Here is a 12,698-nt window from a genome sequence, read left to right as displayed (position 1 = left end):
GGAAAATTAGTCACTCTTATTATCCCACCAAAATATATCTGGAATACACTAATTATAACAACCTGTGCGTGATCCTGACGCTTTCACCCGTTCTTTTGCTGTCTCTGTAACAATGTATGTACTGTACTGTGTGTGTGTGTGTGTGTGTGTGTGTGTGTGTGTGTGTGTGTGTGTGTGTGTGTGTGTGTGTGTGTGTGTGTGTGTGTGTGTGTGTGTGTGTGTGTGTGTGTGTGTGTGTGTGTGTGTGTGTGTGTGTGTGTGTCACATTCTTCTCCTGCTGCTGACTTAATAAGCAGTCTCTTAGATATTTGCGACAGAATAGCGCTCATGCAATATTAATATCGCACCAAAATATGGAAGCTGGAGCCCCCACTCCATTTCTCACTCCCTACATAATTGACTATGCAAGGCTCCAAATCAGCTTGGAAAAAGATGGAAAGACACAGAAAAACAAAGCAAGAGAGAGACAGTGAAGGAGAGTGAGAGACATGAGGAAACCAAGTAAACCAGACAGAGGGAAAGAGAAGGATTCCTGAAACGATGCTGTCTTCTCTGCTCTATAGCACACCCTGAACCCTCACCCTATGTATCACTGTCAAGGCAGTGGAGCTAAAACAACAAAAACAATAAAAACAACTACCATAGCTCAAATAGTTTGACTCCCTGCAAAGACAACGCTGATGCTAATCCTACCTGAGCTAGAACAAACCTCCACTCCAGCCACTGCGAGTGATTGTTAAACATTCATTTCATTATTTCATTTGACTGTATCGATTACTGTAGCTGAAGATGACAATAGACTCTGAACACATTGTGCGAGTGTTATGTTACATTTGTATCCTCGTTTCCAAAGAAATTGAGCTTGAAATGATCCTCAAGACATTTATTGTATATCATTTACTTTCATAGAGTGTGAAACAAGATGTATAATCTTTTATAACTTTAGGATTCTTAAAGGTAGACTGTGGTTTCACATTATTCCACTGATCTATATAGAGGTGGTGTGCGACGAAACACTTAGAGGCAGTTAGGGAGAAGACTGAAAGTTAACATTGATGTAAACGCATGTTTCAAAATGTTAAAATAAAATCTGATTTGCAAATAATTCATGATGAAGAAAATGAATTTAATATGTTTATTTAATCTCAAGAATACACAAAATGCAATGTATTGATAAACACTGAACGTAAATATAAACTGTTAGTAAGCGCCTAAAAGAGGTGAAAAAAGGGATAATGGGTGTTAATGGGTCGACTTACTGTAAAGCACAAGGACCTAAACTCTTTATAAACACAACCTATTTAAAATAATGATTTGTCTGTACACCTGCACCTTTGTTTTCTAGTTCATGCTAGTTAGCTTAGAATAAAGACACAGCTATCCTGGTTCTCCAAAAAGATTCCTATCACAACAAAAACATAAAATGACAATTTGTTTTCAAGGGAGTAACTGTATGTACTGTAACTGTTTTTCACTGTTTGTGTTCAAATTAACCAAACAAGTTGACTTGGGTTTGTTGGTGGATTCTTTAACTTTGGACAAACCTAGGATAGCTTTCCAGTGCTCTTGGTGCTTATATTAAGCTAGGCTAAACACCTCCATCCGTAACTTAATGTTCCATAAAGTATAGTCATTAAGAGGTTAATAATCTCAGTCATTCAAAAAGTTCCCTCACCAAGCCCTCTAAAAAAATAACTTTCTTAACAAACATGCCAGCCCTAATGAACCACACGCACATTTAGAAGATTTCATAAAAACCAAAGAGCACCTATTCTTAGGCAGAGATTGTCTTCAAAACCACTAATATAACAAAGACCCCCCCCCCCCCCCCCCTCCCTCTTATTTGTGTACATGCAGGGATGGCAAGAGCACCGCAGAGCGCTGGGGGTCAGGCCCTTTGCACCGAGAATTAAAAAAAAAAATGAACTGTAGGCATTTAGAGCCATAATAGATGTTGAAAGAAAGAAAGAAAAGGTTGCGGGGGCAGAGCCCATGGTTGGGGGGGAGGGGGAGCAGGGCAGTGCACCTTGACAGGAAACATAGAGGTGAAGAGCAGGAGTTGGAGGTTAGTTTGACAGAGAGAAAAGAAGTGGTGGTGGTGGTGAGGAAGGGAAGGGGGGTGGCTGCGGAAGTGCCAAGCCCACTTTTAACTGAACCGAGGGTGGTGAGTGGTGGAGGGGTGAGGCAGGGGGGGGGGGGGGGGGGGTTGTGAGACAAAGATAGAGATCAGGGGAAAATAAAAGGGGGTGTGCAGGGGGAAGGAAGAGGGGAGGAAGGAGAGGATGGGTGAGAGGAGCTTGGGGGTGAGAATGAGGGGGGTGCAGGGACCTACTGCACCTTGACACTAGCTCTCACCACAGCACCTGATAAGTGCAATGGAAAAAACGTCTGGTTTCCTCCTGCATGTTAAGTGGTTTATATTCTCCTCCCTCATGCAGCCTGTAGCTACAGTCTGCTACTGTACTGACGCTACACCCAGGTAATAACAGACAATAGGAAATGACAGAACAAAGAAAAATAGCACATGTGAAGTTTGTTTCCTTTTGTACAGTTTTTTTGTTCTTTTTTTATTTTGTATCAGTGTGAGAGATGGTGACGGGAAAAAAACAACTAAAGCTATTTAGAAATGTCCCTCCCTTAATGTCTATCCGTCATTTTTACCATATCCCATTTCATTTCAAAAACCATTTCTGCATGGAGATTTAGATGCAGCGTTTTATTTGCTCAACAGAGGATCAGATGAAAGTGGATATATATCTTTACTACCTTGTGCATTTACTGACAAGGAACTCATTCCCATGATTTGTAAGTAGGTCTCTCCACAGAACAGCATTAACAATATTCACTTTAGATAACTTATGATTCCAGGCCCTAGGAGAGGATGGGTTTCTTAGAAATGCTTTGTTAGCACTCTCCCCCTTGATAAAAGATTGAGGACATGTGGTCTGAGACATCAATACAATCTCTGTTGTAATTAAAAAAAGGTGCGCACTAACAATATTACACAGCTTTCACTTTGTCTGTCCCTCCCTCTCTTTCACTCCCTCTCTGTCTCCCCCACCCTCACTCACTCAGCCCACTCTTCCTCTCATTGAGCCCCGGAGCAGAGAAGAGATAATTTAAAAAGCTCTTGCATGGAGTGAAACATGAAAAAGAGAGACATATGAAATTAAATTCCCTCTTTTCGCTCTATTGTTCTTTCATTTTCTCCCCTTTGTTACATAAATGCATAAAAGCAAAGCAAGCTAGATTCTAATTATGATTTTCAGAATACTAAAAGATTGTCTTTTATTAAGAAAAATGAAAGAAAGGTGTCACAAACAAAGCAGACTTACTGTTCCAGCACTTTGTCAAAGTCAAAGTACTGCAAGTGCCGCATCACCTAACTTCAATAAACTATTTTTGTTTCCTTTTTTTCCACATAGTTAACATGTATATGTGAAATAAAAGTTTTTGTAATTTGCCTTTGATGCCTCAATACAGCTGCTTTAAAACAAAGAAGAAGAAATAAAGGGAAAATCACTATTTGTACAAAATCTAAATATTCCCCTCATATATTTTAAACCTAAAACAGGTCAGCAGCAGAAGCAGATGCATGCCTTTGTTCTCTCTGAGCACAAATAGAGTCAGTTGGTCGGCCTATCAGCTGCAGCGATATGCTTCTGTGAGTAGCTACAGGCAAATACCACAGAAACCACCCAGTCAGATGGGTCCTTTACTGGGAGCCCTGCAGAGCCCGGTGAGGCTTTGAGGATGGGGGACTGAGCAGGTCTATCATGGTGGGCATAGAAGGAGCCCATGAGTTGAGTAATAGCGAGATGATGACTTAAAGGATGAGGGACAAAGGTGGTGGTAGTTGAGGAAGATAATGCGTTGTATTGTCCAGATGTTTATAATGTTTTTATGCTGAGACTATCTATCACAGGAACAACAACCCCATTAGAATCCAATTGGCCCACACTTTAGAACTTTAAAAATCAAGGTAGGTAAGGAGAACATGTAGGGGTGAGAGGTGGGGTGGGGGGGGGCTGGGAGACTTACCCCAGTAGAGGGCAGTCTCTTGCCGTCAGGGTTTGGGCGCATAGGCAAGGAACTGTAGAGCCTCACACCTCGATCTGCAGCAGTGTATCTGTTCTGTAAGAGTAAAGAGAGAGAGACATGTTAAACATACTTTCCTTTTACAGAGAAATCAGCCTTTGCAAACAGGAAACACTTCACACATCATCATAATATCACAATCGGGATTTGAATGTATTAACTTCTAAACTCACTTCAAATTCAGTTTTATTTTTCTTAACCAAAGTGCAGGGATCATAAAGACTGTAGATATGTTCATGGTCCTACTTTTGTTCACCAGTGCGGGTTTCGTACATATCCGCCAAGCCTGCACATTGGATGCCAAGTTAAATCACATCACCTCATGTCCCACACATGATAACTGGATACGGTTGGATCAGCGGCGGCACTAATGTAACGAAGCTGTTGTGTTTGGTAACATGGTTCCTGTGCTCTGCTCCACTGTACTCACCGACTCCATCTTTCTATACGTTACACAGCCTGTAATTAGAGTGGTGGGTCCCTCCTGTGCTTGCCTGCGTGGGCTTTAGCTGTACAACATAACCTGAGGGAGTGGTGGCAAAGCCTTCAGTGGAGAAGCTAATTATTCGCAACAAGTGGTCCCTGCCAGGAGAGACAGTTCAGTGTGGTCCACACAGGGGTCCACAGCCTCAGCGGGGCTTTTCCCAGGATTCACTTCTAATCTTACTTTCTCTCTCACACTCCTTGTCTTTATCTCACGGCTCACATACACATCTCACTACACCTTCTTGATATTCTATCTTTATAACATTGACATCTCTGACTCTAACATCTGGTCAACAGTTTGCATGTGGTTTCCTCCATATGAAGAGTGATAACCTATTTGTGTGTATGAGTGTTAATTGATTATACGATCTACAGACATTTCTGGTGTCGGAGAATCTGTGCGTTGCCTGCTGTTAAAATGCATTTAGAGGATTAAAGATGAATATGTCATTCCAGAATTGGAGGACGTTTCATGTCCCCCATATAAAAAATCTAATAATCCTTGCCCAAAATGCTAAAACATGCACTTGTTGTGTTAAACATACTTTTATTGAGACAAAATGTATATAAAGTTGTAGAAAAAGTGGTTTCAAAATATTATTTAAATTATCAAATAGCTCTCGAACATCCCCTAAAATGGCATTTTTCTCTTGTCCCCGCTTCTTGGTGACCAACTTGCATGTCAAATATAACATTTAAAATAGGGATTTTATTTCCTTTTTTTGATATTATTCTATTGATATATGTCTCTTGTCATAAACATATTTTAGATAACAGTAATTTTGCACAGAAGGTGTGTCCCTCAACATGCGTTCAACCCTGTTACCCAAACCTTTTTAGATTGGCAGAGGAAGTGAACAAACTGTAAGTCAGAAGACACAGTGGAAGTGACATCAGCAAGCCATGTGCTGGTGCCATGGGTAGACCAAAACTAAGTCCTCTCTTTTATTTTTCATATTTTTACAATCTTTTCAGTCTTAAAAGAGTGTGGCACTCTGACCCACTCTACCCTGTTACTGATATTATCGGAATAAAGCATATTAATTTCAAAGTTATCTTTCTTGCATTAGATATCCAAGTTTGTCCTTGCCTTGAAAGTAGCATTACATGCTACATCTAGCAATAATTCCTGAGGTTAAAGCTCAAATTAGCATTGATTTTCAACCCTGTTACTTTCAACCCTGTTACTATAATTAGAGTAACAGGGGTAATTCTTCATTGGAAAATATACATTTGATGCCTAGCTGGGCAAATCCCTTTTTTTGATGGTTTGTTATCTGTTTTTCCTAAATACATTAAAAAAAATTATAAAATAAAAGGTTCATTTTTCAAAAATGTTGGTGTCTAAATTGTCCTCCAATTCTGGAATGACTTATGTGGTAATAGCCATAGCTCCTTTCCGCTCTGTGCTTAATAGCTTTGCCACATTTGTATCAAATCAAATTTGTATCAAACCAAACTAATGAGGAAGGGATGTAGATCATTGAGGAAGAAAAAACACAAACTCATTCAGAAAATCACTCGCAAATACAGCCAGGCACACACCTTCATATTGCTATGCAGTGAGATATGCAGTGTTTCACTATATTTGAAAATGTAGAGAAATACATCCCCGAACCACCCAAAACTGGCCCTGCCTTTCATTTCTAGTCAGTCACATGGTGCAGGCAAACACGCATTCAGTGCACTCATGAGCATTGCAGGCCTCAGCTTTTATAGTGGAACCGCTATAAACACACCTTTGCAGATTGCGTTTATGGGCCTAAATGCGTAGTGATTACCACGCACTGAAACCCACAGGCAATGTGTGCAGAAGCTTATGTAACATACCAAGCATGAAACACATTAGAGAAATCACAGTCTTTTTAGAGCAGGATTTACACCTTATAATAAGCAGTGTTATGCAGAACAGTATACAGTATACTGACCTAATAGCCTATCACTGCCAGTATAAAGCGGCGGGCTATCCCCTGAGGCAGAGCGAGAGTACTTGCTGTGTAAGGTTTTGATTTCCTGCGCTCATTATGAAAGGTGAAAACAGATGAATAGACAGCAGTGGCCATCTCGTCGATATGGTTCGCATAATGATGACACAGCGTTATTAAAGAGAACTCTCATTTACAACTTGTCCTCGATGCTGCGGCACCCTGACATCCAACAAGCCATTTGCATTATTTTATAACGGGGTTTACATTTTTCATAGACAAAATGTAAGAAATTATTATTTGACACTATTTCAAGTGCCATGCTAGTTCATAATCAGCAACATGACCCAGTATGTTGAGCCTTCATATCCTCTAGTCGCATATTTATTTTCCTTTCTGCCTTTAAGAGCAGCTACTGTTCACTAACTGCCTCCCTCAATGGAGACTTTTTCTTTCTTGGCTTGTTAGGTAGCTTGCCAGCATGGCCGCTAAATGAATGCCTCGCAGAATAGCTGCTTTAGCCAGCAAAGGAGCCACAGTAAGTGAATGTTTGATATTTCTCCAGTGTGCCAGGCTAATCTGGCCCTGTGGCATGCCATTACGGGGCTAATAACAGCTGTCTGCGGCCTGGAGGGGACACAAGCAGGCCTGGCTGCGCTAACTGGCCCTGACAGACTCATTAGGAGTGCTGGCACCCAGAACAGCAACAGCCAAACTCCTCACATTTCCTTGCTGACTCACAACAGTTTGCAAGTGCAGAAAAGCATTGTGCTCTACACTTGTTCTCTGACACCTTTCTTTTGTTTTCTAGTCCTCACTTCAGACGCTCTCACCCGCTGTCACCCTTCTTTCTGTTTCTGGCTGGCTCTCGGTTGCTGTGATATTTCTACCAAAACCAGATGCTGCCAGCCGTTTACCATCTTTGCTCAACACCATGGTGAGTCTAACCACTTGTTCGTCTTTGTTCTTTCATCCCGCACAACAACACTGTAGTTCTGACCAAAATAAAGCAGAAGGCAGAGTTCAGCTGTTTGCCCATGCTACTGTAATCCCTTTGGGAGAAAGTAAAGGTAAAATAAATAAATATATAAAACAATAACTCTTTAACTCACTCACGGTTTCTAACTGACTTTGGTGTGCACCCACAGGAAGATGGTGCAACACACCAGGAAGAGGCAGGCATCCTCTGAACTTTGTATCAGTTACTGTAGCCGGGCCGGGCCGGGCCGGGCCGGGGACAACAGGGACTTCCCCAGGCAGACAGCAAAAGCAAACATTGTCCCGTCGCTTGGCAAAGAGGAGCCAATCAGAACAAGCTGAGCAGGCAGACAATAAACACGGACAACCAATAAGGGGTCAGGTGGACGTAGAGCCATTAACAATGAAGGGGGGGGGGGTAATGTTGGGCTGTGATATGCTCTCTGGCACGGCTCATGCCATGTGACACATTTTTATGCTCATGTACAAATGTGTACAAATGCTACTGATTATGATGATGCAACTGACCGCTTCAGGTAGTTTTGTCATGTCTGTTAAAATAAGCTAGAAAAGTGAAATGCTAAATGTTTCCACTCACAACGAGTGATTGAACCTCAACATTGTATAACTAAGGCAAACTGTGTACTTTCAGATTTAAAAAAAGATTGTTTTGTCCCTAATGTATGACATTCAGCATATATTTTATTAATATGTTTATTTTCTTTATAGTTAATATTAACCATATCATTATTTATTTTGAATCTTGAAATCTTTACGATTTCCTAGCTTATGATGTGCTATATGTAAACACAAAACAATTCAAGAAGGAGTAAAAAGATTATGGGCTGATATATTGTTATTGGATTTTTATTATTCTCAATATCCATTAAAATCTGTTATCTGTCAAGTTCTTCTCGTCTAATAAATAATTCATCATCTTTATTTTCCTCCAAATCAGCAGCAGTAGAGCGCAGTAGACGCTCTGATACGTCTACTCATTAGTTATCAGCGTTGGCTTTTTATAGGCGGGGGTGGTGGGGCACTGCAAAGCCAAAGGCACAGCTGTGGGGTATAGTTACCTGTAACGTTAGCTGTTGCATGTTATATTATTTACGCAGATCTGGACTTAATGGAACACATGTGTGTCTGCAGCCGACATTCTTCCCAGATTAGCTGAAAGGCCTGCACACATCAGACTCCACCGATGAGAGGAATGCAAAAGGCCTAGGCCGACTTATGAGGAAACCCTATCACTCGTCTATAGTATACAGTCATGTACGCACACACACAATCATGTGTGTACGCACAAACTGTATTTAGACAGAGCTCCATACTGTATGTACAGTATGCACTCAACAATGCAGTGACATCATTAAAACAATGATACAATGCATTACTCTTATTTCAAATGCAGTCGCTATTGGTGCTGTTGTTCCGGGTATTTCTGCGGCAACATACATTATCCTGTTATGTCCGTTGCATAAACAAATTACACAATATCAGTCGAGTTTCAAGCTGCGGCGGTCTGAGATACAATAACAAAGCATGAATCACTGTTTCAGTGGTTTTTCAGACTAAAGTCTGAGACAATATTGTGATGAATCATGATCCTTTTGTGAATTTGACAACAAATAAATCAGGTATAATATTCACTTTCTTTCCTGTCTGATGATTTGTACATACATTGAATTATCGGTTTCTTAACTTTGTGAAACTACCTTTGCTTTGCAGGAATGTGGGTTATATATAACAGTAATATAACCACCACCATATGTGAACTCCAGCCTTTAGACCTGGTTGACAATTACATTTAAATGTTGTTTTTTTGAAAGCGTAGAACAGACTTTAACGTATAATATTAACAGAAAAGTAACCTAATATGGCTCAAAGGGCATGTGCAGACATTTGTTAGTAGTCCATTGTAAAGCTAGTACTTATTATTGTGATTCAATACATTACAAAGCATTGATCCCTAAAGGCTGGACGCTACAGTTCAGAATGGCAAAAACATATCGATGCATATTGTGCATTCCCATGTACTCATTTACAGTGATTGTTTGTTTAGGCATTTCTGTTGATTTTATACATAGATTTTAAATAATCAGCAGTGTCACATCCCATTTGGCTCCATTTGTATGTGCTATTCATTTTGAAATACCTGCAGTGAGAAAGACAGAGAGATGAGAGCTTTTGTTGTCAGTGCAAGTGTGTGTGTGTGTGTGTGTGTGTGTGTGTGTGTGTGTGTGTGTGTGTGTGTGTGTGTGTGTGTGTGTGTGTGTGTGTGTGTGTGTGTGTGTGTGTGTGTGTGTGTGTGTGTGTGTGTGTGTGTGTGTGTGTGTGTGTGTGTGTGTGTGTGTGTGCGTGTGTGCGTGTGTGTGTGTGTAAAAGACATGACAACTGGGGCCTAAGCAGCTCGACCATAACCAGGACATGAACCCGCGGGCTACCTGCCTCGGGCCACTGCTGACACTCAAACTACTGATCACACCATTGGGAATATCCAGCCAACAGCAGCGTTTGAGCCAATGCTATTTATAGCTACCTTTTACTCTCCATCCATTCCTGGTGTAAACGCATGTGAGTTTGAACGTGCGTACATGCTTGCGCTTGTGCTTTTAAGGTGGGAACAAATTATGATATAATAAGAGTTATTAAGCTTTCCTTAAGCTTTTCGTGGGATGTCTACTTTATATCTTGGGCTGTTCTGTTGGCTCGTCACTTCAGAATGCATCCATCCTTCCTCCGCCTGCTTATCTTGTGATTATGTTTCTCCCCCGACACATCGTAATTTACACGCGAGCACAAAAACATCAGCTGAACCTCTGACATCAGCCCCTCGCTCTCTCTTGCTATCAATCAATGTGTATATTCATGTATCTCTATGTGTATGTATTTTTTTCCTTTATCTCTATAATGTGAGTCTCCTGGCAATTCAAGACGTGAGCACGGGGTGTTGATATGTAAATACTAGTGCTGTCAAAATTATCGCGTTAACGGCGGTAATTAATTTTTTGAATTAATTGCGTTAAAATATTGAACGCATGTGCAGAATGTCCCGCCCCATACGTGCCACAAGTGGCAGCGCCAGGGTATGGCTGGGGTAGGCTACACCCATACCAAGAAATGGCTTAGCCCCACCATGAAAAATGATGTTAAAGTAAGCAAAATAAAGTCTGCCAACTCGCGCGGAGTAAATTGCACAGCCAGCAGTTAGTAAGATTGATTTCAGTAGCCACGGTTTTGAAAACTTTTGTCACGTAGTGATCGTCTTCTCAATAGAACATCTTTGATAACGGCGTGGTGTTGTTGCAGGAAGTCCCGACGGAGAATACTTTTGCTGTAGTACAGGGCAGAGCCATATAATAGTAATAATATGGCTCTGGTACAGGGGTGCACATAACTGGTACGCAGGTTATGTGCGTAATCTGAAATGCGTACCGTCACTTGTGTCACAAAGCGCATTTGCGTACCGACGTACTTGTGAAGCTTTTCCAGAAGGCGGTTAGATCACCGGACGACAGAGTCGGTCTCCGTGTGCACAGACAGGGCTGCTGTTAACGTCGGTCTGTACAACGGAACTGTGCCAAAACTACGCCAACCGGCTGCGGAGGGAGACTCCCCCCTTCACTGGAGAACGAAGTACTCCACTAGCGCGCGCGCCCCCCCCCCCTCTGTCGACTTTCCTGAAGTATCCCCCGTTGATAGAAATCAACACGTAATGAATTAAGACCCCACGGTTTGATGATTGATAGGTGTGTGGGTTGTCTTTCATTTTGACATGCAGAAAAATGTTATAATAAATATAGATACTGTATGTTAAATGGATATATCCGCCTTCTTTCATTTATCTTTCCATTCCCACAACAATATACATAAATAAATGGCATATTTTGGACATAGTTCGAATGGTGATTAATCATGATTAATTAATTTTTAAGCAGTGATTAATCTGATTAAAATTTGTAATCGTTTGACAGCCCTAGTAAATACATGGTCATGTTGTTCAATTGTTGACATTTAACCTTGCCCTTAATCAGAGGTGCTTTAGTTGTCGAAACCTTACCGAACCTTTTCATATTTAAAACTGAAAATGTTTTGCTCACTTTAGAAAACCCTGATAAAATAATGATAGTGAATTTTGAGGTAACGCATCTGCAACAGTTTGGGTTTTCAACTCTGAGCTCATTTTTCAAACTTTTATGACATGCTTTACTTTCTCTTCCCCTGACTTGTTATTGTTCCTTCAAACTTGACTTTGTGTGTCTTCACCTGCAGCTCCAGAGTGCTGTCACAGATGCTGTATCTCCTGGAACAACAATGTAGAGTCTGGCTGTATGTTGTCAGGCAGGTGGATATTTGAAATAAAACAGCTCCAGCAAAGATTGTACCAAAGTTTAGATAATGAGTACAGTGGGCTGAGTAGATTGTTTTCAGTGGATTAAACATTGACTTTTTTCTAAATCTGTAAGTGGAATTATAGTTATAGATGTAAATAAAGATGTTTACATTTGTAAATGGGGAAGTACAGTTTGATGAAGGATTCGTCAAAGTGCAAATAAAGACAAAATTATTTCAAATAAAAGAAGATTCAAGCTTCATCTACACAAAAGTTGAATGTATTATGCTTCCAATTTAAATCAAAGCAGTTTTAAACATTTTGTATAGACTTCTAAATATGACTGCTCTCTTTTCAATCACTCATTTTATGTTGGACATATAAGCAGGAGAGATGGAGCACATTAATAAAGTGCTGTGGCCTTGCTCTCTCTGATACAGAGGGCAAAAAATAAACTTGTCTTTGTCTTTTTTTTCCCAGAACCCCTCATCTTTTGACACGGCTTTCTGAAGGCAAACAAACACCTTGTTACAACAATACAACTTACAACCAACAAGCAGAGCCAGCAGCTCGACTGCGTGCCACCACTGGTGTGTTTCAGGCAGAAAACAGATGGTGGAGAGAAGATTTCGCCAATACAAAAACTGAGAATTTCTCTATTTTTCACCCAAGAAGAGGTACATGCAAAGGCTAGATTAGTTTAATACATGAATAAGCTAAAGATAATACTTCCTTAACAAATTGGGATTGCTAAGGGGAGACTCCCGAATGTCAGTGAGCATCTGATATCATGAGGAATTCTATCACTGTAGTATAAATGTTCTCATGTTGCCTTTCACAGAACGTAGCAAATAAAGTCTGCACTGCATTACAAG

The 12,698-nt window shown here is 40.7% G+C and overlaps 1 protein-coding gene across 5 annotated transcripts in view; it reads right to left on the bottom strand.

Annotated features, from left to right (window-relative positions):
- The window catches only part of tox2 (TOX high mobility group box family member 2), an 88,336-nt gene that overhangs the window by 50,877 nt on the left and 24,761 nt on the right, over window positions 1-12,698 (bottom strand). For 4 of the 5 annotated variants that reach the window (XM_071203177.1, XM_071203176.1, XM_034083730.1 and 1 more), the window contains exon 2: window positions 4,042-4,134. In XM_071203177.1, the coding sequence (XP_071059278.1) occupies window positions 4,042-4,083 (42 nt within the window). In that variant the 5' untranslated portion in view covers window positions 4,084-4,134. Of the gene's footprint in view, window positions 1-4,041; window positions 4,135-7,625; window positions 7,830-12,698 lie in introns of those variants that run through there. The other variant, XM_071203178.1, reaches the window with a different exon arrangement.

This window comes from Pseudochaenichthys georgianus, chromosome 5 (genome assembly GCF_902827115.2).
Source record: "Pseudochaenichthys georgianus chromosome 5, fPseGeo1.2, whole genome shotgun sequence".
NCBI lineage: Eukaryota > Metazoa > Chordata > Actinopteri > Perciformes > Channichthyidae > Pseudochaenichthys > Pseudochaenichthys georgianus.
This window is presented reverse-complemented; position numbering and strand designations above follow the sequence as displayed.